The 27,743-nt window shown below is 43.4% G+C and overlaps 1 protein-coding gene across 1 annotated transcript; it reads left to right on the forward strand.

Annotated features, from left to right (window-relative positions):
- Nucleotides 1-37: 37 nt before the first annotated feature.
- On the forward strand, nt 38-27,136 carry LOC106573499 (filamin-A-interacting protein 1). The gene is made up of 7 exons (XM_082970532.1): nt 38-804; nt 14,023-14,323; nt 14,679-14,852; nt 15,226-15,404; nt 22,111-23,410; nt 23,457-25,115; nt 25,798-27,136. The coding sequence occupies exons 2-7, from the start codon at nt 14,030-14,032 to the stop codon at nt 26,008-26,010; spliced, it is 3,819 nt and encodes a 1,272-aa protein (XP_082826658.1). The 5' UTR covers nt 38-804; nt 14,023-14,029; the 3' UTR covers nt 26,011-27,136.
- Nucleotides 27,137-27,743: the final 607 nt, after the last annotated feature.

A 27,743-nucleotide genomic window follows, 5' to 3' on the forward strand; every position in this document is an offset into this window, starting at 1 on the left:
AGCCTCCAAACCAAACGGCTTCAGCTGCTAACAGCTCTTAGTGACTGCAGCATAGTAGTTAAATATAGACCCATGCTTTAGCCTCCGTCTCCACACTGAAAGACTGGGGACAAAGGAGGAGTAAATGAAAAGACCTGGACGTGTGACAAAGGACATCACACTGCTGCACCTCTCTCTCCCCGCTGAGCAACGGCTCCTTTCAAACACAGACAGAGTGGGAGTGGGAACAGAACTGTGCCTCCATGATTGCCTGTCTCCCTCCTCCGCCAAGGCTTTCTCTCCTTTATTTTGTCTTTCTCACCCTCACTCCCTTGCATTCTCTTTCTGTCACAAACACTCTCCCACTGACTCCTCAAAGAGTGTATATCTTTGGCTGACTTACAGAGAAAGAAAAAAGGGAGTGTGGTGAGAGAGCGAGAGAGAGAGCGAGAGAGAGAGCGAGAGACAGAGTAAGACAGAGAGAGTGTAAAGAGAGAGCGTGCATGAGAGAGGGGTGAGAGGGAAGTAGGGAGAGTGGATAAGCGAGTAGAGAGAGAGCGAGAGAGAGGACTAGACCCAGCTCTCGTTGCTGTAGCATTTCCTTCTTGACCTGGAATCCTAGAGGAGGAGAAGTGAGAGAGCAGAGCTTGTCCATGGTGATGGTATTCATTCTGTAGCAGGGCAGCTGAACAGGAGTAGCATTAAGAAGAGCAATAAGAAGAGGTCTTCAGAGGACATTCACATAGAGAAGGGCAGACTGAGTCACTCCTGTAGGATTACCTTAGGCACCACTCCAAACCTAACCCTGGGGACCAGAAAGAACAGGTAAGAAAGTACAGCTTACTGTCTTCTACACAGTGTGCCTCAGTGAAAGCATGCTTCTCTCATCTCTACTCAGTGTGGGAAGTTAGACCATGTGCCCGTGCCGTGGCAGGAGATAAACTTATCAGCTGAAATGCTCTAGTATTATGAGTTTGAAGTGTTGCTGGACTTTGTCAGTGCTGTTCTGCACAGATATACTGTGTGAAGGAACACTATTTCAATGGACTCTATCTGCCTGCTTTGTGCAGTATGAATGGGTTAAAATCCATGCTGTCCACATAGATTAAAACACATTGAGTTGATGACATGTTTTAAGAGAGTAAAGGCCTTTTGACTGTTCTCAGGAGGTAGAATGGTCATTAGGAGTTAGACACTGGCACTGAGACAGCACACACAGGAAAGACAAAGTCATGAATGTAATGTACCCTATAAATCACAACTTATTCCTCTGTCATTGTTATATAAAAGCAGTGTGAGAACCCCTTTTAGTGTTATACTAGTAAGAAAAGCCTTGTGAGGACTTAGAGCTGACAGCGTAATCCAGACAAATAACGTTCTCCTGAGATATTTAGGCTGGGAGATAAGGAATAACTAATCCAGATTCCTCCGTTAACATTGGGAATGGATCGTCTCCTCGAACCTGGGGGGGGTTTCAACTTGTTGTGAAACAGCATAATTTCTACATGGTTATTCATTCCTCCATGTGAAATGATTTCATTTATCACCAGGCCATCAATCATAGAACATGCATGTACATGCATCATAAGAACTAATCCATTTGTCAAGACATACATCACACTGTTTAGCTGAGCCAAATGAAATGTGCAAAATATCTCTCTTTTAGAGGGATTGCAAGAAAAGGGTTTGAAAAGGGTTCTTCGACTGTGTCTATAGAATAACCCTTTTTGGTTCCAGGCAGAATCCTTTTGAGTTCCATGTAGCACATTCTGTGGAAATGGTTCTACATGGAACCCCCTAATAGTTCTACTTGGAACCAAATGGGTTATACCTGGAACCAAGAAGGGTTAATCTAAGGGTTCTCCTAAGGAGACAGTCGAAGAACCCTTTTAGGTTCGAAATAGCACCTTTTTTTCTTAGAGTGTTCAGGCATACTTTAAGTTAACTGTCATCTATCTCCTCAGCACCTATCTGTCTCTGTATTGCTCCTAATGCAGTCCAGCTCTGGAAGAGAGAGGAGAGCTAATTGCTCACACTCCAGCTGATGTGGTCCCCTAGCACTTAATAATATCATGGTAGATGCAGGGAGGAGGGGAGAGAGAGAGAGAGAGAGAGAGAGAGAGAGAGAGAGAGAGATCTGTCATGAATATTTCTGGCACTTTGTCCAGGTCCGGGATAAGGAGATCCTTTCCTAATGTTAGTTTGAGTGGTTTACTTTACACTTGAGTGTTTTGTTTCCAGGGGTTACCAAAGTTCATTCACAGTTCATTCTTTTTACAATGTTTGAAGAGTTATCAAGTCAGACTTATCTATTCAGACAGACCAAGCTATGTCATTGGCTCATACAAGTGGCACAGGTGCAGAGAGAGTATTCGCTTACTCAAACTGCGTCCCTCTCCACTGAGATGCCCGTCGCCTCAAATCACCTTATGTCACTACATTATTATGATCTTGCATCACTTACTTCTGATCAGTGAGATGATAAGGACATGGCTAAGTTATGAGGTAATGTAGCTCTTTCAGCAGTGGTAGATTGGGAAAGAGATACCACTCCACTGTGGTGTTAATCAACCAGGCTTTTCCATTGACAACATATTGTAGCACAATCATCAATGGACAGCCAGTTCTTAATTGTATTTTTTATAGCCTGCATAGCGATTCTGGTAGGATGTAGGCTACATCATGCACTTGGCTTGGAAATGTCTACAACATTAGATAGAAAGTATCCAATGTTGTAGTTATAGAGAGGGAGCGAGCGTATATGGTAAGGGTGATTGTATCTGCCTAGCATGTGTCCACTGTCCAGTGCACTGCCATCAGCACTCTCTGGAATGATCTGGTAACAGAGGTCTGCTTCACGTGGTCAACTCATCGCTTTTGGGAGTGGGCCAGACTGTAGCCTGTAGTGTGTTGTGGGAGTGGGGGAGGTTGGAGGAGTGACCCTGGCTCTGTCCCTTGTTGAGGCCAGACAGAGGGAGTTGGGCTGGGGCTGGGCACTATACTCCCAGTGGTCACTGTGGTGCAGACTTCAGACCTACTGGGGAGATTCGGCAACAGCTGTCCCCGGCACGTGTCACCCCCATTTCTATGACACTAACCCATGAATGTAGAGAATGCGTTCCAGACCTTCTGGGATTTACATAGAATAATGCTTCTTCCATTTCCATGTTTTGATGTGTAAAGGAAAACCACAGTGCTTCAGCAGCGTACATCGAATGACCATGCAGCTAGTGGGCTTTGTTCTCTTATAAAGTTCATAGTAAACCATCTTGACATTCTCCAAATATTGTGACTAGAGAAGTCCTCTCCTTCAATGTGATATCTTAAAGGAATCTTTTGAATCCTAAGCCTTCTGTATGTCACAGATGTATCTATATTAATCGCCAGTAGCTTGGGATAGTGATGCTATTCATTGCAAATGGTTCTGGCCCTATTCCAACTGACCTTCGCCCTCTCTTTTCACTAGAAAAAGCTGTCATTCCAAGAACTTCTTGCTGAACCTTTGAAAGGTTCAGGTAGGGAGACTTTGAATTCCCTGAAGTGAGTCTTATTGTAGTAATCAGTGATCTCAAGTCAACCAGGCTGCGTCTCGCTTCCTCTCTTCCTCCCAGTCAGTGGGGGAGTGACATCATGATAGACTGCTGGAGACTTCCATTTTTTCTGTGATGTCATTTATTTGGACGGTTTTGCACATATTTGCTGACCGATCCATGATTCAGAAATAGAGCTGCCTTATCGCCCTGGGTTCTCAGTGTCTGCACTGGCTGACTGTTGGAGCTCTTTTTATGAAATGTTTATTTAACCTTTATTTAACTAGGCAACTCTTGAGTTGGACAGACGACTCAAGTTAGGCTAAATGTGTATAACTTTTTTTCAGCAGTGTGAAAGGGTCATGTAATGTCATGTAATGTCATGTACATCACACATGCCAGATCAGAGCAGACCATTGAAATTGTATGTAATTATGGCCTAGTGAGGGGCGCAACTTTGGTTTTAGAAGTTGGGGGGACATAATATATATATATATATACACTCCAAACAGCCTACCTGACCGCTCGGAGGCGTCCGCATGGTCCTAAAGCACGTTGTTGCCTCGTTTTGTATCACATTCCAATGATAAAACTGGAGGGGACAAAAAGTGAAAGTTGTGCTCCTGGGCCTAGTGTATGTGAGTGTGCTTCACCCATGTGTAATTTGCAACCTCTATATGGTCTTTATGCAACATTCAGAACATGCCTTGTTCCCCGCCCCCTTAGAATCTCCTTTTAAACATGATATCCAATCATGTCATGTTACTCAAGGAATTTGGTGCTTGATTGGTTGGTGTCCATTTACAGATTCTGTAAGCCTACTCCATGCTGCTCCCTCAATAGATCAAGTGAATTGGGTTGCTACCCAGCACAGTAGAGTTGTGAATATCATATCTGTTGGCTCTTGGAGACATACAAGCTTCGTTCAGAGCAAAAGGAGATAAATATACACATGTAGAATCTTAATTTTATCACCCTGTTTCAGGAAAACTTGCAATGCAGGAAATGTAAAACGTGCATTGTATGAGGTTGAAAAGGGCTTCTGTAATTTCCTCTTTGAAATGTCAGACTTGATTTTCCCTTACGAAAAATGTATCAACCCCTACAAAAATGTCCATCAATTATAATCCACATAATGACGCACATCTCCTGTTGCTGCAGGATTATTTTACTGCTGTAGCAAACTGGCTCAAATTAAGATCCTACATCTGTATGTGAATTGCATTGCCTTTGATAGGCCTACAGTGTACAGTATTAGGGCCTACTAGCTGCACCATCTTCATCTACTGAAGGTCCCTGTACAACTTCTGTCTCTCATGTATAGATGAATTCGGAAGTTTACATACACCTTAGCCAAATACATTTAAACTCAGTTTTTCACAATTCCTGACATTTAATTCTAGTAAAAATTCCCTGTCTTAGCTCAGTTAGGATCACCACTTTATTTGACGAATGTGAAATGTCAGAATAATAGTAGAGAGAATGATTTATTTCAGCTTTTATTTCTTTCATCACATTCCCAGTGGGTCAGAAGTTTACATACACGCAATTAGTATTTGGTAGCATTGCCTTTAAATTGTTTAACCTGGGTCAAACATTTCAGGTAGCCTTCCACAAGCTTCCCACAATAAGTTGGGTGAATTTTGGCCCATTCCTCCTGACAGAGCTGGTGTAACTGAGTCAGGTTTGTAGGCCTCCTTGCTCCCACAGGCTTTTTCAATTCTGCCCACACATTTCTATGGGATTGAGGTCAGGGCTTTGTGATGGCCACTCCAATACCTTGACTTTGTTGTCCGTAAGCCATTTTGCCACAACTTTGGAAGTATGCTTGGGGTCATTGTCCATTTGGAAAACCCATTTGCGACCAAGCTTTAACTTCCTGACTGATGTCTTGAGATGTTGCTTCAATATATCCACATCGTTTTTCTTCCTCATGAAGCCATCTATTTTGTGAAGTGCACGAGTCCCTCCTGCAGCAAAGCACCCTCACAACATGATGCTGCCATCCCCGTGCTTCGCGGTTCGGATGGTGTTCTTCGGCTTGCAAGCATCCCCCTTTTTCCTCCAAACATAACGATGGTCATTATAGCCAAACAGCTCTATTTTTGTTTCATCAGACCAGAGGACATTTTTCCAAAAAGTACGATCTTTGTCCCCATGTGCAGTTGCAAACCGTAGTCTGGCTTTTTTATGGCGGTTTTGGAGCAGTGGCTTCTTCCTTGCTGAGCGGCCTTTCTGGTTATGTCGATATAGCACTCGTTTTACTGTGGATATAGATACTTTTGTACCTGTTTCCTCCAGAATCTTCACAAGGTCCTTTGCTGTTGTTCTGGGATTGATTTGCACTTTTCACACCAAAGTGCGTTCATCTCTAGGAGACAGAACGCATCTCCTTCCTGAGCGGTATGATGGCTGTGTGGTCCCATGATGTTTATACTTGCGTACTATTGTTTGTACAGATGAACGTGGTACCTTCAGTCGTTTGGAAATTCTTCCCAAGGATGAACCAGACTTGTGGAGGTCTACAATTTATTTTCTGAGGTTTTGTCTGATTTATTTAGATTTTCCCATGATGTCAAGCAAAGAGGCACTGAGTTTGAAGGTAGGCCTTGAAATACATCTCCAATTGACTCAAATGATGTCAATTAGCCTATCAGAAGCTTCTAAAGCCATGACATAATTTTCGTGAATTTTCCAAGTTGTTTAAAGGCACAGTCAACTTAGTGTATGTAAACTTAGTTATAAGTGAAATAATCTGTCTGTAATCATTTTTGGGAAAAATTACTTGTGTCATGCATAAATTAGATGTCCTAACCGACTTGCCAAAACTATAGTTTGTTAACAAGAAATTTGTGGAGTGGTTGAAAAACAAGTTTTAATGACTCCAACCTAAGTGTATGTAAACTTCCGACTTCAATTGTATGTGTCTTTCTTCTGTCATACATGACACTGTTGGGACACCGTGGCCCTGGTGTATTAAAATACCTGTTTTTGCTAATGGTGGAAACTCATTGAACCTCATCTGCAATCAGAAGACTGTGTATGTAATGTGGTGATGAAGAGGATACAACGAGTAGAAACCTGGTAGGGAAAGTAATATTCTGCCCTAGCAGGATGACATGTCAGGTGTAAGAAATATTGATGCAGAGTATAAATAGAAGTAGGTCAGATCACTAGACAAACTGTACCATGGCCAATATACATATACAGTAACCAACAGGACTGGGACCATGTTAGCAGAGACCATGTCATCTAGTATTTAGAAATTCTAAGTGAAACAAAGTATTATGAAATTCCAAGTGAAATAAGAATATATTGTAAACAGAAATTCCATGTGTAATTTAGTGATATAATACCAATCAACAAGAAATATGTATACCGTAAGTGTGTTCAGCTGTCTCAACCGACAAAAGACGTCATCACTCTTTCGTTTAACTAAATTTACCTCTGAAACACGTCTGTTATGTAATATTTGACCCTGAAAGGTCACTGTTTGTCTGCAGAGGAATGTGTCTGCAGAAAGCTGAGACATACCAGTCTGTAGCAGTACATGGAAAAGAGGGACTTGTAAAAACAGTATACTAACATTTGATTCAAGACAATCTCTGTGACAGTTTTGAGTCAAGGTTGATTGAAACATCCGTTTATAAAAATTCTGATATTCTGATGTTTTCCTTGTTAAGATGGAAGAGCCTTTGGACCCCACGGTATTTGATCAGGTCTGCAGGCGTGGTGCGTTGCCAATCTCCTTCATGCTGAGGCACAGTTCCCAGCCCATATTTAGTCACGTTGGGTTCATAGCATGGCTACCCACTGGGCATGGATGTCAGTTCAACATCTATTTTTGATTTACATTTGGTTGAGTTGTCAACTAAGGTCAATTCAATGTGAAATCAACCAAAAATGTTACTATGACATTGGATTTAGGTTAAAAGTTGGTTGAAAAAAATGTGAAATTGCCTTACGTTGATTACTTTTTGCAAATCCAATGAGTTGTCCACCTTGATTCAACATCATCACATTGAAATGACGTGGAAACAACACGTTGATTCAACTAGTTTTTGCCCAGTGAGTATATCAAACTCCCCCAATCAAACTATACGTTTTTCCAAAGAGTTCGGAGGGCCCCTGGAATCCCGACAACTGCTGTCACTAGTGTTTCAGGGAGCAGGAGCTATCTATCAACTAAGGCTGACATCACAGGCCAAATCAGGACCATGTAGCCATGCAGTCTGGCAGGGACCTCTGGAGGAGCACTGAAAGAGGAGGTACAGGTCTCACACAAGCAACAACAACAACTCTAGACAGGTCTGGGAAAGAGTTCACATCCACTGGCTAAATCAGGCCCTCCAACGAAGTTTGTTTATTTTCACGGTATGTCCACACACCTTGTGGTTGAATTTGGATTGTATGTAGGTGGTGTAGCTGTAGCCAAACATTTTTGCTTTTCAATGATCATTTGAGCAGTATGTTGTGCCCCAACCTAAAGCGGTTGGACTCCCTTTCAGTGAAAGGCATCTGTTTACTTGCTGATCACAGCTAAAGTGATAGGGCTCCTTTTTCTCCAGCATGGACCAGGGGAACGTGTGTTGGGGTCGGAGACCCTATAAATACCCTGAGTGACAGCTGGCCATGACCGTCAGGGTCTAGCCTGGCTATGTGGGGGTAGACATGGGATCCAACCTTACTTTAGTCCCATGCCTTCACAGGCCCCACAGATAAATAGGCCCTGGCCTTCTCATCAGAGGGAACTTGGGCGTTTGATGCAGGCAGTCAGACAGTAACGTACTACAGATGACTTGGATTCCATGGATTTGTGGGCATGCTGGTCAGGGGTACCCAGTGAGGGCTCATTGTCCATTAGCCAGCTCCCTCCATATCAGGGAAGAAGGGAATGCAACATGCAGGAATGGTATGTGAGGCTCAGAGGCCACGTGGCTTTGGAATCCCCATTTGCCCTCTTAGAATTCACTTCACTCACAACAGTTGCAAACCATTGAGCTGAAACGGAGAGCCATGCTGTAGGAATCTGATTGAAATTTAAATAGAAAACACAAAAATTGGAAGGAGTTAAGGGTATAGAGAAGGTTTTGTTATCATTACGCCTTGGTGAAATTGGAGTAATAGATCATTATCCTGAAATGGTCTATTTGAACAGTGTCCAGTCAGCTATCTATCTAACCTCAGTTCCATGTGAATGTTGAGCTTTCACGGCTTAACTCCCAATCAGCTCATTACCCTTGAATCAAAGTAATGCATGTTCCAGCTGATAGCATTACACAATACATACAGAACTGTGGGAATAAGAACCGGTTTAATTAAACTGTGCTAGAGGAAAAATAAATGTGTTCTTGGAGTTTGGAATCATAGGTGGAAGCCAAAGGAGCCAGAAGTTGGAGCTAAAGTATTTATCCAAAGTTAAATGGAGGATGAAGCCCAGATTGACTAGGGAGAAGTGATACTGTACTCTACAGAGCTGTTGCATAGTTACATATTGGAAGTGTGCACGTACTTCAATAAGAAATGCAAGTTTTACATTGAATGTACTTAGGTTCATGTCCTGACCATAAGTTCAAAACAATATCTAGAGTTTTGTTCTGAAGTGTGTGAGAGAAGTAGGTGCTTTCAAAATATGGTCTCCATCGATTGTGTCTGATTCCTCTCTGACCTCTTACAACCTCTCTTAACCCACCTTTTAAACCAGACGAAGACCACATAAACGTGGGGTCAGTTGAGAGCCAGTGGATTGGTCACTGTGTTAATTCTTATCTCAGTGGTTTACAGTAATACTCAGTAAAGCCTATCGATCCAAACACTGTGGTGAACAGTGGTGTAAAGTGCTTAAGTAAAAAATACTTTAAAGTAGTTTTTCTGGGGTATCTGTACTTTACTTTACTATTTACAAAACACCAGTCTCAACATCAACAGTGAAGAGGCGACTCTGGGATGCTGGCCTTCTAGGCAGAGTTCCTCTTTCCAGTGTCTGTGTTCTTTAGCCCATCTTAATTTTTTATTTTTATTGGCCAGTCTGAGATATGGCTTTTTCTTTGAAACTCTGCCTAGAAGGCCATCATCCCGGCGTTGCCTCCTCACTGTTGATGTTGGGAAACTTCCGGTTGGGGACTTGTGAGGCGTCTGTTTCTCAAACTAGACACTCTAATGTACTTGTCCTCTTGCTCAGTTGTAGACGAGCCTCCTACTCGTCTTTCTATTCTGGTTAGAGCCAGTTTGCGCTGTTCTGTGAAGGGAGTAGTACACAGCATTGTACGAGATCTTAGGTTTCTTGGAAATTTCTTGCATGGAATAGCCTTCATTTCTCGGAGCAAGAATAGACTCTTTGTTTCTAGCCATTATGAGCCTGTAATCGAACCCACAAATGCTGATGCTCCAGATACTCAACTAGTCTAAAGAATGCCAGTTTTATTGCTTCTTTAATCAGCACAACCGTTTTCAGCTGTGCTAACATAATTGCAAACATTTTTTTTTAATAATGATCAATTATCCTTTTAAAATGATAAACTTGGATTAGCTAACACAACATGCCATTGGAATCTAATCCTTTGCTGGAGTCAAGTACAGTATAGTACTGTAGATGTTACATCATCAAGGCATAGAGTGTAACCTTGGTACCCCTTTATCCTTGGCTGCACTTGTCCTGGCAGGGCTGAGGAGTGGCATAGCAGTGGGTACTGGGTAGTCTACTGTGCTAGAGAAAATCACTCCAGTTAGACTCAATGTGATGTTATTATACTGTAATGTACTACAGGGCATGGAAAGCAGTCTGAGCAGCCCAATTCAGCACTTGAGATGGCTTTTCTTCTCTCTTATTTTGGAAGATCTTTTCTTTCAACCCTTTCTTGCACCTGGACCTTTTTCCAGGAAACATTTCAGATTAGGGTAGATTCGTTTCAGACGCCATTAAGTCATTCTGATCAGTAAGAGCTCTGCAGAGTCAGACCGCTACTAAAGAGGAAGATAACCAAATCCCTGAGGAGTGAGCTGAAACCTCCAGTGAACCGCTGTCAGAACCCTGTATCTCACACATACATACAGTACAGTCAGGCCTGCTTTGCTCCCAGTCTCATAGCTCTCCTTGTGAACATCTTGTTTTCATCGAGGTTAGAATGAGTTACTGTTCTTTATTGATGTTCACAGTCCCAGTGTTGTGCTGTTCTGGCTGTGGATTGCGTTGTTTCAACGGTCCCAAGGAGGTGGGTCACACACCTAATTGAGCCTCAAACTGATCTCAGAGCAGAGAGAGCGGTGGAGTCGTGTAGGAGAGAGAGAATGTGTGACATAGTTCTGTGAGCTCACTCAGCTCAGGACGGCTCAGAGGATGAGTCAGGGGTCGTGTGACATCACCTGCAAGGGAATTGTTCCTTATCTGTCAGTAATGATAAAAGTACTGATGTCATACTGTACCAGAACAGGATCACAGAGAGAACACTTGCTCACAGTAAGGGGACTGTAGTTGTTCCATTAATAACAACTCATTCAGGGGACTGTAGTTGTTCCAATAATCACAACTCCTTCAGGGGCCTGTAGTTGTTCCATTAATCACAACTCCTTCAGGGGCCTGTAGATGTTCCCTTAGTCACAACTCCTTCAGGGGACTGTAGTTGTTCCATTAATCACAACTCCTTCAGGGGACTGTAGTTGTTCCATTAATCACAACTCCTTCAGGGGCCTGTAGATGTTCCCTTAGTCACAACTCCTTCAGGGGACTGTAGTTGTTCCATTAATCACAACTCCTTCAGGGGCCTGTAGTTGTTCCATTAATCACAACTCCTTCAGGGGCCTGTAGTTGTTCCATTAATCAGAACACCTTCAGGTGACTGTAGTTGTTCCATTAATCACAACTCCTTCAGGGGACTGTTGTTGTTCCATTAATCACAACTCCTTCAGGGGCCTGTAGTTGTTCCATTAATCACAACTCCTTCAGGGGCCTGTAGTTGTTCCATTAATCAGAACACCTTCAGGTGACTGTAGTTGTTCCATTAATCACAACTCCTTCAGGGGACTGTAGATGTTCCATTAATCACAACTCCTTCAGGTGACTGTAGTTGTTCCATTAATCACAACTCTTTCAGGGGCCTGTAGATGTTCCATTAATCACAACTCCTTCAGGTGACTGTAGTTGTTCCATTAATCACAACTCCTTCAGGTTACTGTTGTTGTTCGATTAATCACAACTCCTTCAAGGGACTGTAATTGTTCCATTAATCACAACTCCTTCAGGTGACTATAGTTGTTCCATTAATCACAACTCCTTCAGGTGACTGTAGTTGTTCCATTAATCACAACTCCTTCAGGGGCCTGTAGATGTTCCATTAATCACAACTCCTTCAGGTGACTGTAGTTGTTCCATTAATCACAACTCCTTCAGGTGACTGTTGTTGTTCCATTAATCACAACTCCTTCAAGGGACTGTAATTGTTCCATTAATCACAACTCCTTCAAGGGACTGTAGTTGTTCCATTAATCACAACTCCTTCAGGTGACTGTAGTTGTTCCATTAATCAAAACTCCTTCAAGGGACTGTAGTTGTTCCATTAATCACAACTCCTTCAAGGGACTGTAGTTGTTCCATTAATCAAAACTCCTTCAAAGGACTGTAGTTGTTCCATTAATCACAACTCTTTCAGGTAAGAGGAGAGAGGCTCTAAGATCAAAGCTCTATGAAGTTTAACATATACAGTGCATGCACACACACAAATGCATTGATGACCTACATTAGCCATACTCAACAGGTGGACCGAGGTTCGGACCTGGACCCAGAGCGGGGTCAATACGGACCGTGGGTCCCGACCAAAATAAATAAATGTATATACACTGAATACACCAAACAGAGTTAAAAATCCTTCTTTAAGATGTCTCCTCCCCTTCATCTACACTGATTGAAGTGACATCAATAAGGGATCATAGCTTTCACCTGGTCAGCGTATGTCATGGAAAGAGCAGGTGTTCTTAATGTTTTGTATACCCAGTGTATATATATATATATATTATATATATATATATATATATATATATATATATATATATTATATAGAAGAAGAAGAAGAAGAAGAAGAAGAAGAAGAAGAAGAAGAAGAAGAAAAATCATTTTAAGAACTTAGTCCGGATTTCAATGCAATTTGGTTGAGAGTTGTAATAGTAGAATACACAAAGTACAATTTTGAAATTTAGTGCATGGACAGTAGCATAGAGGCATAAATATCATACAGCCCAAAAATGCTAACCTCCCCTGTTATTGTAATTGTGAGAGGTTAGCATGTCTTGGGGGTATGATATAAAATGCTAACCTCCCCTGTTATTGTAATGGTGAGAGGTTAGCATGTCTTGGGGGTATGATATTTGCACATCTGTAACTTTTTCAGATGCACACATAAGACATGGCAAAATGTGTTGAATTGTAGGAAAATAGCTTTAAAACTGGAAAATATTATTTTTGCCAACAGGAGGGGTGTGAACAGTTTGGGGTGGCATGGGTCCCGAGGTATGGGTTTGTTACTATGCCAATAAAGACAATATCCATCCGAACCTTTGACCGCAGGGAATTTGTGTTACCGGACCTCATATAGTAGTTGAGTACCCCTGACCTACACTGTTGACCTACACTGTGTGCAGTGCACTTGACCCCAACGGACACAGGATGACTGTACATGGATGACAGTACAGGAGGACTGTAAATGAATGCGATGTAACTAAAGATTCCTGTAACCTGGTCTTACTGTATAATATGGTGCATATAGACCATCATAGTTTAAGCCCTGTATTTCTTTTTGAGTTGGAACCCAGATTGTTTACAGATTAGCATGACAAACAAGCCAAACACCCAGAGGTGCTGCAAATGTTCCAGCGTCCTCCCATCCAACGTGTCACCACCCAGCATGAGATACTCTGTAAAAGAACAGGACATGTCATAAATACTTGTCAGGAACACACACACACCACACATATGCACACACACTCCACCACCACATGCACACACTGTCGAGTGATTTTGTATGTTGAATATTTGGCTAAGCTCGGATAGAAAAGAGAAATGACAGATGCAGGACATGCTGCCTTGGAGCACTCTTATAGTTGACCTCACACCTTATAATATTAGACACTTCCGCATGTAGTTCTAATTTAACCTGTGTGTCTCCTGTCATTGAATATAAGATGGTCAGAAAGGCACAGGAAGGGGATGAGGGAGGAGGGTTATGAAGATGGGTTTCCAAGGCCAAGGCCATAAAACCGACTGTAAGTGATTTGTCTACAGTCTGAGGAGTGTCCAGGATGCTTATTTGTATTCTCTCTCTCTGTATCTCTCTCTCTGTCTCGCTCTCATTCTCTCTCTCTCTCGCTCTCTCTCACACACACACACACTCTCACTTTTCACATGCTTTCAAGTGATGTTTGTACAGATTCTGTTACATTAAGTATATTGATTTAGATGACAATTTCCCTCACTTTTATTCACAATATTAAAATATGATTCCCTCTGTTATTTTTCTCTGGCCAGGTAGAGGATGAGGTCCAAGAGCAGTGGGGTGGAGAGCCCAGCCAATGGGGTACTCGGGGTCCCCCAGGCAACGCAAGACATCAACCAGGAAGAGGATGTAAATCTGCATACACCTATAAAGAGTCTGAAGGTCAAAGTTCAACCAAACATTGAGGAGTTGGTGGAGGAGGTGGTGGTGGTCTCTGACATAGAGAAGTTAACCGAGGACAGCTTAGGTACTAGTGACAAAAGACTGGGAATCATGAACCTCACTAAAAAGGACCTTCTGAGGCTGCTAGGGGTCATGGAAGGTGAGGTTCAGGTGAGACTGATTCATATTGATAAACTACCGTATGATGATATTGTACATAGCTTAATAGTTAACTGTGGAGTGAACCATTAATCTTGTCTGCTGGGATGTTGTTTACTTTCATTATCCACTAGGTGGAACCGATTGCCATGCTTAAGTAAACCCTTACAATATTTTAGTCCAAAATTAGATATATTCTTGTCTATACTACACCTCCCTCTAGTGGCTGATGTTGGTACTAACACACATTACATATCACAGAAAACCTACTCTTACCTTTCCTTGTAGAAGATTCTTATAAACAGTAACTTGCAAGGTTTTTTTCAAAGTACTAAGAGAGTGTGTTTTTTGTGTGTGTAACCCCCAGGCGAGGGAGGATGTTATCTGTGTGCTGAAGACTGAGAGGACACATCCGGAGGCTCTGAAGTCCCACTATGGTTCTGCAGCTCCTACCACAGCCCTCCAGGCCCTACAGAGAGACAGCCTTCTCACCAACACACAAACACACATTGACAATGTTTACCAGAGGCCAATGGCTGAGGTTAGTCACCAACAGTACTGACAGATACTTATTACCTTACAAACCAATAATATTCATTGATTGTAGTATTCTTTTTTTTTTCTTTTTTTTTAAATCAAATTTTATTTGTCATGTACACAGTTTACAACAGTTATAAAAGGTTCATTGAAATGGTTACGCGCTACAGTAGCTCCCTCAACAATTGCAGTACCATGTAATTCATACAGACAAATCTGGATATCAAATGTTGAAGATCATTAGTTTTACACATTTCTGCAATGAAATCTAACAGTTTTATTATACAATAAGGATGCATAGATCAACAAGACAGAAGTTCACTAGTTGACTGAATATTCAGAGTTACAGTCTAATGATCCTTCTGTGTTTTCCTCAGCTGGACCGTCTGCAGGATAAACACAAGGACACGTATCGGCGCATGCTGGAACAGCTTCTATTGGCTGAGAAGTGTCATCGCCGCACCGTGCACGAGCTGGACAGCGAGAAGCGCAAACATGCTGACTACATGAACAAGAGTGACGAATTCACTAACCTATTGGAGCAGGAGAGAGAGAGGTAAAATGATGAGGGGGAGGAAGAGAGAGAGGTCAGAGGATGAGGGGGCGGAAGAGGCTCTAGTTCATTTCGTTCTGACCCAAAGCTGAGAGAATTAAAGTAAGAAAAGGTTTACTCAGTATTAGGGCATAATGAAGTTGGTGATGAGGCAATATCTCTCAGTTCTCTTTCTCCCATGACATCATCTGGTGGAGGTTCAGATCAGGTCATCAGGACCATTGGGACCTAGTCTTCAGTAGTCCTAGCATGACTGTGTGTGTGAGAGGTGTGTAAGGACACAGTGAGCGGGAACCTCTCAAAGGGATCAGACATGAGAAAGAGAGAGAGAAATCAGCCTGGTCTCATAGACTAGACGTAAGATAGTAAACATACATCTGGAACACTCAAATCAGTATGATATGTTACGTTTGGTATGGTTACATAAGACAGAAGATTACTTAAGGCAAAAATGAAAGTAGGGTGTTTGGTTGGGGTGGATGGGTAGACGTAAAATGAGAACTTCTAGCAACCCAAATGTTGCATGTTCGAATCTCATCACGGACAATGTAATAATTTGAGTACCAACTATTTTCTACGTTGCAACTACTTAGCATGTTAGCTAAGCATAACCTTAACCCTTTAACCTAATTCTTTACCTTTACCCATAGCCTAGCTAACGTTAGCCATCTAGCTAATGTTAGCGTTTGCCACTTAGCTAACATTAGCCACAACAAATAAAAATTCATAACATATCATACAGTATGTTTTGCAAATTCGTAACATATTATTGTCATAAATTGTGATTCGTAACATATCGTATGAAATGAATGATGGACATCCACAAATGTATACATACCATACGAAAGGTAACATATCATTCTAACCTCTATACCAAGCGATGTCAGAGGAAGGCTCTAAAAATTGTCAAAGACTCCATCCACCCAAGTCGTAGACTGTTCTCTCTGCTACCGCACGGCAATTTACATTGACCCCCTTTATTATTTATTTCTTTATCTTAATTGATTTACGCTAACTCCCTTGTGCTGGTTCTATGCAGACCCACTAGACTCTACCCACACACTCACTACACTGACACTCCAACACACACATGCATATTGACGCTACACACACTGTCATACATAATGTTGTCAATTAAACAGTGAATTGGGAATTTCAACAGTGTGCAGGCCTTCCTGTTCTATACTTTCACACAAGCTGTTGCTGCTACTCTGTTTATTATATATCCTGGTTGCCTAGTCACTTTTACCCCTAACCACATGTACATACAGTATTACCTAATTTACCTCAACTACCTCATACCCCTGCACATTAACTCAGTACTGGTACTCCTTGTATATAGCCTCATTACAGATTTTGTGTTACTATTTCCTTTTTTGTTATTTAGCAAATGTTTGTCTTACTTTTTAACTCTGCATTGTTGGGAATGGGATTGTAAGTAAGCATTTCACTGTAAAGTCTACACCAGTTGTATTCGGCGCATGTGACCAATACACTTCGATTTGATAATTGGAATCTCTCAGATTTACTTTTACTATATTACGTCTACCCCTGAGTCCAGGTTGGATTAAACTACTCACACAGAGGGATGAATGAGGTCATCTGACCAGTGTGTGCTGGTGTGACCTCACCCTACCCTCGAAGCCAAGCGGAACCATGACCCGACACGGTGACTCCCATTGACACTAATCACCACGGTTTATATGATACCTATCATATGGCCAGGACTTGTAAAGTCAGAGGGCCAGATAACTTTAGCAGACTCCACTGGCTAGATCCATTGGATGAGGCTTTTGCAGCAAGCACTATTGTTGCTTCCCAGTGCAGAGACATATGTGTTTGCTCTTCTCCCTGTGGGCAATGGGGGCATGGAGAACCTGTATGCCCATAAAGTCCAGAGCAGAGGTATTGCACAGTTTTAAATGTTCAGTTGTGCTGAGGGTTAATGCGTGCAGTACCAGCCGCCTCTGGACACAGACCATTTACTCTGGCTGATAGATGATGTGTTAGAACTAAGGTGTGTGTGTGTGTGTGTGTGTGTGCATGCGTGCCTGTGTAATGTTTGTACAGTCAACCTGCATGTGTGCACGAGTGTGTGCGTGTATGTTCCCCACACCCAGTCATCTGCAGGCCAGAGTGGAGCCCCAGCTGCATTTCATAAGCTATAAAACTTCAAACAGCATCTCCCAGACAGGCCCAATGTACTCTCAAAGCTCCACAGCCCCTTCTCCTTCCCTTTTATTGGACAACTCAGGAGACCGACCATGAAGGCTACATCACTGTCAGAAGAGCCGCCGTCAGAGACAGTGGGAGAGGCCTGGGAGAAGGAGAAAGAGGACAGAGGGAGATGAAGTACTGTACATTGGTTCCAAACAGTAGAACAAACTTGAAGCTTTGCCCAGGATGTGTTTGATTGACACCTGACTGAGGTAGACGCTGAACATGCCTAACCCCAGGCAGACGGTTTCACGCTTTGTTGGAGAGATAGCAACCGCATGATCTCCCTTTTAATGAACCTTCAGACTGTCTGATGAAAGCCTTCCACATTAACCAACCCCAGAGAAACAGTCAGTGGGACTGAGTTAGACTAGGCTTCATCAGGTGCTAGCTATGTACAGTACGAGACAGCAGTGACTTTCATTCTAAAAACATGGAAGAAGGTGGTTATGAACTATAAATTGTTAAATCCAAACCTAAGATAGTTTTTGGAGTTGACAGGTTTCAGTAGGTAGATCTACTTTAAGTCCAGTTGATCTTAATGTAGGTGTTAGCGGTGCCGGTGACGACCTCTGCCAGGTTATTTCACTGTCTTGGTTGGCCAGTGTTCAGCCTACTGCCCTCCACAACCTCCTCTTAGTGCCTACAGCCCTGTGTTTAAGATCTCCTGCTCCATCAGCACTGGCTGAGCCCACATTCCCCTTCCCTGGCCTGGAGTCAGGGAAGGGCCACGCACGCACGCGCACGCGCACACACACGCTTGGTAGAGAGTTGCCACTGTTTTGATGATTCTCTCTGTCAGTGCAAGGTGGGAGCAATCTGTCTACATGTCCATCCATCTCACACCTATTCATTTAAATAGCTCACTGACATGTGTGAGTGCAAGAAGAAAAGCGAAAACACATACAGGTCTTACACCAAACTACTGAAGGAATTTGGAGTGAAGGGGTTGCTAACTCTGCTCTTGACTTTGTTTACACATACAGTATGTTGTAAATTAGGGAATAGAAGCGTTGCTGCAGTTGACACAAGTTGTATTCATAAGAGAGGCATTTAATTAATGCCGCTAGCCATCATTGTGATCAAACCTACACCGGCCTGTGATCCAGACTTTGGGTGCTTTAAAGTAGCTTAGCTTCTGGTGCCCGTCTGTTAACACAACATCAATGAGATGTAGTTTATTGATTATGCTGTAGCTGAGCACTTAATGCTTTTTCCCCTCAAGAGCAGTGATTACAGTCCACGGCTGTGTTTTGACAGGCATTGGCACGGCGTCTCAGCTTCAATCCACAACCCTCTGACACGTACAAGCTGCTACGCCTCCAACTACATTCCTCAGGAAACACAGGATGAGTGAAATGCTGTTTCATCATGAACATGTGTTTTCTCAGGGACCCACTGTTGATTGCACCTGAACATGTGCTCAAGCAAGTTCAGGATCTCATGTTTATGGACCAAGTCATTATGAAACAATCATTTGACCATCCTGAATCCATGATCAAACAGAGCCGATAACGTTCCACCTATGTTCCGTGAATCCTAACATACCTGCAGTCTGTGTGGTTCATAACTCATCATGCTGGTGGACTAACTTCATTACGGTATAGTCTGGTTGTTTAAAGGTCAATGCTGCTACTTGTTGGAGACTTTGACTTGGCCTTAGATCACATGAGGGGCTCCTGAGGACATTGCTACACCTCTGATGGGTTTGACAGGGTAGCCGTTTGACCATAGTTACTACCTCCTGAATGACTTTCTCCAGGGAGATAGGGAGCTCTACTTTACGTCTGAAGGTCAGGTGTCAGTGACTTCTCCCCAATGTGACCTCGCCGCTGTAGGCCCAATTGACAGTGACATCATGCCTGTGACCTTTGTGTGGGGGTAATTTTAGATTGCCGATTGCTTAGGTGTCAATGACTTATGGACGTGGGTAAGCATGTATGAGGATCAAGTGGCACACTGTAGAGCAGGAGTGTCAAACATATGGCCCACAGACCAGATCCGGATGGCAAGCCCATTCAATTCGGCTAGCGGGTGGTTTGAGTAATTTAAAAAATATATTATTTTTCTATTATTATTTATTCATTTTTCATGGAAAAAAATATCTTATATCGACATTGAAATGACTAAAACCAAACTGTGTAGAAATGATAATGGCTCAAAAGTCTCTGTCCAGCTCACTAACAGTCATCAAAACCAAAGCTAGACAGTCAGGGAGTAATCGATGCAAAGCAATGGATAGAGGACTATTTTTAGAACATTTATACGATGTGAAATATAACCAATTTTAAGTGTGTTCCTCCAGACCTCGGTGAAGACCAAATGCGGCCCATGGGGCAAAATGAGTTTGCCACCCCTGCTGTAGAGGCTGGATGATACTCTGTACAGTAGGCTGACATGGTGATCTGACTTGGCAGTGGGATTTGAATGTTACCGATGCTCATAATCCTTCAACATAAACAAAGGATCTGCTCTATTAGAATCTAGAATTCAACGCATCCTCTGTATAGAGGTCATTTCACTGTAAGATCAACACCTGTTTTATTTGGTGCATGTGACAAATACATTTTTATTTGAAGTATGATGAGCTCTAAAAAGGGATAGTTAATTACAGATTCATTGCATTGCCATTCATTCTTGTTGAAGACGGAAGCTTCTTTGTTTGCCTGTAAGTTGTAGAGTGCTAGGCCTACAGTCTCTGTATTGATCCACACGGTCACCATATCGCTCAGAGTCAGCACCTCATAAAACCATTGTCAGGGTTCCCATCTGTCCGAGTGTTCATGGAGTCTGTCTCCTCACCTCCAGGGAGCGGAACTGGCTCATCCCTATCTGTTTCCCCCATTATACATCAGCTTTACACGGAGCAGAACGCAGATCCACTTCTCCCAAGGTGACACAACAGCAGACAAACTCACTGTCCTCTCTCCCACTGAGCTTAAAGCTTCCTGTCTGATCAGATCATTTCCTGTCTGTAGGCAGGGGTATTAGGAGATTAATCACAGGGCTACTTTGCATTGTTTTCCATCAACAGAATTTGGCTTAGCCAAAACAGCGCTGTGTCTATGGAGACCGCTTTAAGTAATGTAAGAAGTGTCTGAATCACTTGTGTACACAGGCTTTTGTAGGAGCCTGTGTGTAGGAGTCATTTCTCTTGAAACAAATTGCCTGTTAGTGAACACAGAAAAGGGGGGAAACAAATTAAGGAGGAGTGTAAAGAACGCCCTCATCTGACCAGGGTCCCTCCTACTTCCTCACAGTCTAAACCAGAGCCTCACAGATCTCTGCCTAACTGCCTATGGGTGAGTTGACATCACCAGCTAAAAGTCCGGTGCTACACACACAGCATTTATTCACCTTTCATTGTCCTGATGACATGCTTGGAATGTGATGGTAGAGTTCTTATGGAGAAATGCCAACTCTGAACTTGGAGTGGATCCTGTACTATGGCAAACATGTTAGACATGGACTCTCCTGTAGTTCATCTAGAATAGTGGGTAAGTTTTGGTTGGTGTTTAAGTTGTTTAGAGTGCAAATGTTTCTGCTGGTATAAAATGTACTACTGTCAGAAATATGTTTCTTGGTTGATATCCTAACTCAGTGTGAGATTTACTGTATATATAAAGTGTGCACTTCAGGCAAAAGATGAAGAGGAGAGTTCCCAAGACAACTTTGCATTCAGTGTGTTGAGATTCCTCACATGGACATGCACAGCATAAAAAGAAGCAGAAAGAAAAAGAGACCGCTCAGTGGGGGTTTAATCAAACTTTCACTCACATTTTGTTGTTTTCTCAGTCTTGATTCCAGCAGCAAGGACGGAAAACAGCAAGGGAGTTTTTGGCAGTTTTTCCTAGTGTACTAGATCGTTCAGTGTGCTGCAGTTCTTTGCCAAATTAAGTGTGCGAACCATGGCTATCTGAGCCAGAAAGAATTAGTGGAGGGTTCAGTGTCTGATCTGACCCATCATTGTTCCCTGTGACACAGTATCATGTGTTTTTTCATTAATCCTTCCTTATCCTGAATGCAGTAAAATAAACAGAGAGGAAATCAGGCTGACATCTACCAGGTTTATTAATTTGGAATATGAGAGAATCACTTATTCATCCATTTTGAATACATCCCAAAGAGTATGTAGCAGCAGCAAATATCAGTAGTCATGTCTTGTAAATAAGTAGTATCTTAGTGTTTAAGTTTCATGGCAGCTTACTGTGTTCAGTCACTCCTGTCATGCGAGACCAATTCTCTATGGTTTGACATTTCTGTAGAAATTCAAAACATTCTTGTGCTACAAAGTATCAAGCTTGGCTGAAGTGAATGATGTTTAAATTATATTTTTCTTTGTGAAAGATTAAATTGCAGAATGATACGCCATATAAAAACACTTACTTCAAGGATGTACAGTCCAGCAGAACAGTTTACACATCCTTAATGTTTTATATATATATGTATATATATATATATATATATAATTAATTGTTTTATCTCTTGCCAGATTGAAGAGGTTGCTGGAGAATGAGAAAGCCTACCAGGTGTGTAAAGAGAAGGAGAACACCAAGCGTCTGGAGAAGGTGAGGGAGGAGCTGGTCAAACTGAAGTCCTTTGCCCTGATGCTGGTGGACGAGCGGCAACTCCACCTGGAGCAGATGGACCAGCAGAGCCAGAGGGTCCAGGAGCTGACCCAGCAGCTGTCCCAGAGGGAGCAGGACCTGAGCAGCGCCAGTGCTCGGGCCCAGGAGGACAGACAGAGGGCCCTGAGCTTGGAGGGTGAGCTGAGTGAGTGCCAGGCCAAGTTTACCCAGGAGCAGGAGGAGATTACAGCCAAGCTGGCCAGCCAGGAGTCCCAGAACCGCCAGTTGGATGTCAAGCTGTCTGGACTCACCCACACGCTGGAGGAGCTGGAGGAGAGCAACAGGGCTCTGAGGAGGTCAGAGGAGGAGTGCAATGGGGCTCTGAGGAGGTCAGAGGACAAGCTGGAGGAGAGCAACGGGGCTCTGAGGAGGTCAAACGAGGAGCTGGAGGAGAGCAAATGGGCTCTGGCGAGGTCAAAGGAGGAGCTGGAGGAGAGCACCGGGGCTCTGAGGATGTCAAAGGAGGAGCTGGACGAGCTGAGGGATAAGATCAGCAAAGGGGATTGTGGGAACTCTAACCTAATGACTGAACTGGAGAACCTCCGCAAACGGGTATTTGAGATGGAAGGGCAGGACGAGGAGATCACCAAGGCAGAGGCCCAGTGCAGGGAGCTGAGGAAGAGGTTGCAGGAGGAAGAGAGCCTAGGGAAAGAACTCAAACTGCAAGTGGAGAAGCTCCAGAGGAGAATGGTGGAACTGGAGAGACTAGAGGGGGCGTTCAATGCCAGCAAGGCGGAGTGCTTCCAGCTACACGCCACTCTGGAGAGAGAGAAGGACGTGTCAAAGGAGCTCGCCGACGAACTGGTGGCCGTTAAAATACGCATGAAAGAGATGGAATCCTCTGAGCTGAGACTGGAAAAGACTGAGCAGGGCCTTAAAGATGACCTGGCAAAGCTGAAATCATTCATTATGGTAATGGTTGATGAGAAAAATAATATGATGGAGAGAATGCTGTTAGAGGAGAAGAAGAGGGATGATCTGAGTAAGATGTTCAAAGTAGAGCAGGTCAAGGTCATGGAGGTGACTGAGAGATTGATAGAGGAGAGTAAAAAGCTCCTGAAGTTGAAATCAGAGATGGAGGCCAAGGTTGGGACCCTCACCAGAGAGAAAGGAGAGCTTAGCACTAAGCTCACATGTGAAATGGAAAAGAGCAAGGATCTGAGCGCCAAAGTCAGCCAAATGAACAAGAGGTTAGATGGATTGCACGGAGGCAGAAAATATATCCACAAATAACATAGCAAAGAGGGAACTGGGAAGCTTGTCAGACGGGAGTTCGAAAGAGGACAACAGGGTGAAGGAGCTAACGTTTGAAATAGAGCGGTTGAAAAACCGTCTCAAGCAGCTAGAGATTGTGGAGGGCGATTTGATAAAGACAGAGGATCAGTACGACCTGCTGGAGAAAAAGTTCATGACGGCGCAAGACAAGGCCAACTTTCTCTCCCAGCAGGTGGAGGAGATGAGGAGTCAGATCGCCAGGATTAAAGCAATAGAGAATGGAGAGGTGGAGAGCCAGGAGGCAGACCTACAACAGCGCTGCAGGACAGATAACGCCAACACCAGAGACTTGCAGAATGACATGGTAGCCCTTAAGGAGAAGATCCATGAGCTGATGCACAAAGAAGACCAGCTCTCTCAACTCCAAGTGGACTACTCCTTCCTCCAGCAGAGGTTCCTAGAGGAAGAGGAGAAGAAGAACAACATGAGCATTGAGGTCCTCCACCTCACCAAAGAGCTGGAGGTGACCAAGCGCCACAGCCGCGCTCTACGACCCAGTCTGAACGGGAGGAGGATGGTGGACATTGCCATGGCGTCCACAGGAGTTCAGACTGATGCGCTGGCAAATGAGACGGCAGAAGAGGACACCCCGGCTGTGTTCATCAGGAAGTCCGTCCAGGAAGAGAATCACATCATGAGTAATCTTCGACAGAAGGGTCTCAAGAAACCCACAGAGAAAGCTGGTGGTCATGAACGCTACTCACCCTCTGCTGCCGCTGACCTCAGCATGAAGAAGTCCTGGATTCCCTGGATGAGGAAGAGGGAACTCATCCCTCAGGGTGGTAATCTGGACAAGTCTGTCCATATCAACAGTGAATCCATGCATTCTGACCTGGCCATGTCCCAGAAGCAAGGGCAGCCTTTACGCATCAGAGTGACCCCAGACCACGAGAACAGCACGGCTACCTTGGAGATCAGCAGTCCGTCTGCTGAGGACCTCTATTCCAGCTCCAGCTCCAGCCTCAGTCCCACCCTGCAGGGCCACCAGAAGCCTCGGATCACAATCATTCCCACCCACACCACCGCAGCTTCAAGGGGGAAAGCCAGCGCCGGGCCAGGGGGACCAGAGTGGGCCAAGTCCCCGGTCACCACCATCTCCAGGGCCAAGTCACCAGAGATCAGCAAGGCCTCCTCCTCATCAGGCAGACCCATATCACCCATATCCATCATGACAGTTAGCGCTTCTATGGTGTCCAACATGTCCACCTCCCCAGAGCCCCAGGAGATGACCATGGGCCGGGCCGTGTTCAAGGTGACCCCTGAGAAACAGATGGTCCCCACACCGATCAGGAAGTACAACTCCAATGCCAGTATCATCACCACCACGGAGGACAACAAGATTCACATCCACCTGCATGGCTCCCAGTTCAATAAGGGCCCCTCGGAGGGCCACAACAACACCACAGGACCCAAGGTGGTGGTTAGGCCTGTCGGCATGGCAACAGAGTGTAGCAGAGAGATGATGTTATCCACAGGCACGGTTTTGCGCTCCCCTCGCCATAGTGCCACTGTCAAAACCACACCCAGTAAAGTGATGAGCAGCATCACCATCACTGCAGTCACGTCCACCCCTGCCAGACCAACACAAGCTGTGGTGAGTCTCCTCAGTACATCAATTCACCTGGCTGTTATGTTAATTTGTTATTAACTGGTTCAAACTTATACTTTGAGTTGTGTTAACCCTATGCACCCCCAATTAAATTAGGAATCTAATAAAAGGAAATCAATGAAAATAATTATGTTTATGAACTAGCAAAATAATGATTTTGTAAGATTGTGGACATGTACGTTCCTTTCTGTTATGTAACATATTGATGGGCGACAAGGTAGCATCTCACTGAATGGGTGGTATAATGAGGTCTTTGTGGGGCAAATGGTAGCGTGACAGAGAGAGCTTTATCAACAGCCCTCCAGACAACAGAGCTCTAATGATGTGGCAATCTGCCACCATGTTACAATCACCCTGTCACTTATAGCTGCTGCTCAGTGTGTTCATTCTCACATAGACACACAGGACACAAACACCCTTACCGACAGAAGAAAGGCAGCACAGAGCCGGTAGGCTGCCATACACTGTAACATGACTCGCACCATTACTCCCCCACTGAGTTGGTCTTGAAAGGAAGACAGTTCCTATAGTAAATGTTCTCTAAGGGAAATGTTTTCATTGATATTACCCCTCAGTAATTGATTATTTTCTTCTACCCGTTTCTCTGTTGTGGCCTCCTCTTCTCTCACCCACTCTCCTCTTTCTATCCTATCCCTTTATCGCCCAGCCCGGGCATGATGCCCACCCACCCCGGGCAGGGCTCACCCGTATCCCTATGTCCAAGGGCCTGAAGACGGGCAAAGCCATGCTGGGAGCCCTGGGGATGTCTGGAGGAATGAGGCTGGAGCAGAGAGCAGAAAGCCAGTCCATGAGGATAGAGCTGAAGAAATCCACAATCAGCAGCACAACAGCCTTTCAAAATGGAGGGAAAAGCTGTTAGAGCCAGAGACACTAACAGGGAACAGAAGTCAAACAAGCTGCCAACCCATAGTAATGTTCTATGGGTCAGAGGTGCTCAGTATAGAGGCACCTGGAGACAGAGCGAGGGGGGATTTTCAGACAAGGTTAAGTCGTTTGGCTCCTCTCTATTGAGCAGGAGCCTGAGTTGATCATTGTGTTCTTGTCTAACTGAAAACAGTACACATATCTAATATATTATATTTTTAGAAACTATTTATATTCTGTTCTCAGTGTTTGTAATGTGGATGAAATCAACTTAACTGCCTTCTTTGATAACCGCTGGCATGTGTGCATTTTGTAAGGGGAGAGGCAGTGTGTATTGTCAGGCAATTCTGCTACTAACTGCATCATGTATTCGTTAGGGACTGCTTCACCTAGTGAGCTTTTCATTATGCATTTTTGTACTGCATTTAATACTGAGGCCATATCATTTGGTTTGCAGCAAATTAAATGTGTCCTTTTTATGTAAAGGTTTTTAAATAACATTTTTTTCTGAAAGATTACCTACAGCATATTCAACAAAGAATATTGTTATGAGAATACATGCAACATTGAGTGCACAATGTTAATGTTCTCGAACATTATTTTCGATGCATTTTTTGGGCAAGGCATCAGTTGAACGAGACTCACTGTAGTAATTAATTCATCTCACATTAATTTACTGACTAGGCAGTGTTTGTATTGACTTGCTGCGTGTTATGAAATTGGAAAATATATAAATTGGAAAATGTATCAAAACAAATGGCCATATACATCAATGCTTCTGCTGTGATACACTGGAGAGCCAAATTTTCACAGTCATCTTTCAATTGTGGAGCGCTCACTTGCCATAGAGCAATTAAAATCAACTCGTTTAACAAGCTGCCTGTGTCTACAATCACCAACCATGTGCCCTCTGAATGAAAGAATAATATTGTTTCTAATTTGCTCAATCGACCAATGAGAGACAATCAAACCAGTGTCATTAGATGGGTTTGTTGTGAGTCAAAGGGTAACTAGCCTGAGAGCCCCTACGGGAAATGTATAGAAATATAGGAATTCAAAATGTGTCAAAATATATTTTGTAATGTCTATGCCATAAATAAAATATTTCTAAATGTTTTAAATGTGTATAAAATATACTTGCCTTTACAGTATGTAACATAACTCAATGCACAAGCAATGAGCAATGCCAATTATAATAGAACACATTGAATTCATGTGCACATGATGAATCAAATGAAAGAAACGTAATTCTAATACATTTTCTATGCTGAAGTCTTTTTTTGTATGCTGATATGGATATGCGCAAATTCACTCTGAGCAAATGGCCTGTGGGACAAAAAGAAGAATGGTTACTATATGGCTGAAGTAGCAGGGATGTTAAAGTAAAAGCTCAGTTGAGTAGATGAACTGATACATTTTGGAAGGATTCAGTCATACCTCAGTAGGGTAGATTGTCATGAGACAACCATTGATGCCATGAGGGCAAAGCGTGAGGGAGGGAGCAGGCCGGAGAGCTGTTGAGGGAGTGGTCCAGGCCCCTGGCTTGGAGGCTTTAAGATGGTCACATCAGTGTAGGGGATCTGCGGCCCCATAGACTTGCGGTTGATGTTAGCAGATCACCAGAGAAAGCCATGATTGGCTGACAGTCTTGGAGCTAAACCTAGTGTAGCGTAAAGCAATATTCAAGTATAGAGCACCTACAGTCAGTCATTCCAGAAAAATCGACCA

The sequence above is a fragment of the Salmo salar genome, chromosome 01 (assembly GCF_965601325.2).
Source record: "Salmo salar chromosome 01, fSalSal1, whole genome shotgun sequence".
NCBI classification, from domain to species: Eukaryota; Metazoa; Chordata; class Actinopteri; order Salmoniformes; family Salmonidae; genus Salmo; species Salmo salar.